The following is a 1912-nucleotide window of genomic DNA, read 5'->3' as shown; positions in this document are numbered from 1 at the left end:
AAATAAATAAATAAGATTAGAGTCTTCCTTCTTCCCTGGCCCACACAAATAATTATTTGTCAAATCAGTTACCAGATTTTGCCTATTCTACTTCTACATTCTTTCTATAATTTTCATTCTCCTTTCCATTCTTACTTCTAACACTCAAAGATTAAAAACTTAATTTTCTTCAAATTAAATTAATGCCAATATACTCATCCAGTTACCAAAACATTTATTGGATTCATTATGTACCAATGAGAAGGCAAACCTGAAAATACACAAGTAAGAAATTTTTTACTTTCAAGGAGATCACAACCAGATGGGAAATGTAATGTTAAGAGATAACTACTGTATTGTGAAAGGTAACCAAAAACCACATGTATGCAGTAGGCTGAGGGCATGAGAGTGTGATCAGCTCTTTCTAGACAGACTGCAGGCTGTTTTACAGTGGTGACAATTTTCCCAAAAAGCTGTGTTCTGAAGAGAAGGCTTGAGTTAAGAAATATAAAAGGTTTAAAGGAAAGTTCAAGTAATGAATGAAGACACAGAAAAGAAAGAACCAATAGTAGGAGGTTCTAAATGAGAAGAGATGGTAGAATGCATGATCTTAGAAGAAAGTCAAATGTTCTGAGACAAGAAGAAAACAACAGATATTAACAGATGGAGATAAAATTTATAAAAATGGAACAAGAAAATGAGGGCGCAGCAATCTAACTGAAAACTTAAATTATCTTCCAGATTTTATCTTCCAACACATTCTCTACATTCCAATAAAATCTCAACTACTCTTGGTATCACTATACAAAAATCCTATGCTTTCATAGTTGCTTATCTTATTTCATGCGATTCTTTACACTTAGATTGCCCTGCACCTCTACCACATAACTGTATTTTACCTGTACTTCATGTATCTCACCCAGGAGTCAATCATTGATCCCTTTTTTTCCCTATAGTTTTCGGCAACTATAACAAATAACTATTAAAATAAAACTATAAAATCAAAGACAGGAAGGCACTAAAAAAATCCCACAATACCTCTGTATAATAAGCAATTTTGTAAGGAAGAAGATTTCTGAGTAGGATAGGTGGCCATAAATGTATTATGTATGGTAAGTCCCAACCATCTTCTGAATACACTGACAGAGATGTTAAATTATCTTTTTCTGGGACAATATTAATGAGAAATGATTTCTTAGAAGGGTTTACAGATCGACATTTCTTCTTTAGAAGAGCTCCGTCATTTTTTATAATTTCTTCAAAGTCAATTCCTTCACTCATTTGATAGTCCCTGTCTTCTGGCTTCAGAAAAAGGAATGATCTGCATAAAAGATTAAATAACATACTTTAAAATGCTTTAAAAGAAGACATTAAATTAGATGAATTTATATATATAAAAATTATATGCTTCAGAATAAAATTACCCCCTTTTATGATACTGTAATAAAGTTTTATATTTTCATATACTTTTTTAGATATAGGTAAGATAGATAAATAGTTATCATCTTAAGTTTCTGGAAGCTAATCAAGTTACTTGGCTTTTAAGAGGAAAATATTTTTCTTACAAATTTACTTTCTTAAAAGTATATTTACAAGATAACTCATTTCTTGTAAAAAATACATAATCATATCAGTCATATACGCAAAGCAAACCACATATAATCATCTGTGACTTGTACAGTTAACTCAAAGAAGCTGGCTTTCCTGGATATGTGGCCCTAAAAGGAAATACATGTCACAACTGAATTCATGAACTCAAAAATATTTCTACTGAAAAAATAATCACTAGCTTTCCATAGTTAATCAAATGAAAGCTATTCAACAGATACTTAACTTTATTAAAATGTGAGACACAGATGCAGAGAAGTGGTTTTAAGAAAATGGTGACAAAATCATTGGGCTTTGTATTGTAACATTCGACCAGTTTTATTGA

General features: G+C 31.0%; 1 protein-coding gene across 1 annotated transcript in view; it reads right to left on the bottom strand.

Moving 5' to 3' along the window:
* The window catches only part of VPS13A (vacuolar protein sorting 13 homolog A (S. cerevisiae)), a 262251-nt gene that overhangs the window by 88044 nt on the left and 172295 nt on the right, over positions 1-1912 (bottom strand). Inside the window, 1 exon segment of the mRNA XM_012650655.1 lies at positions 1018-1300. Within this exon segment, the coding sequence (XP_012506109.1) occupies positions 1018-1300 (283 nt within the window).

The sequence above is a fragment of the Propithecus coquereli genome, unplaced genomic scaffold (assembly GCF_000956105.1).
Source record: "Propithecus coquereli isolate 6110/MARCELLA unplaced genomic scaffold, Pcoq_1.0 Scaffold339, whole genome shotgun sequence".
Taxonomy (NCBI): Eukaryota; Metazoa; Chordata; class Mammalia; order Primates; family Indriidae; genus Propithecus; species Propithecus coquereli.
The sequence above is the reverse complement of the archived record's forward strand: the minus strand, read 5'-3'. Positions and strand labels throughout refer to the sequence as shown.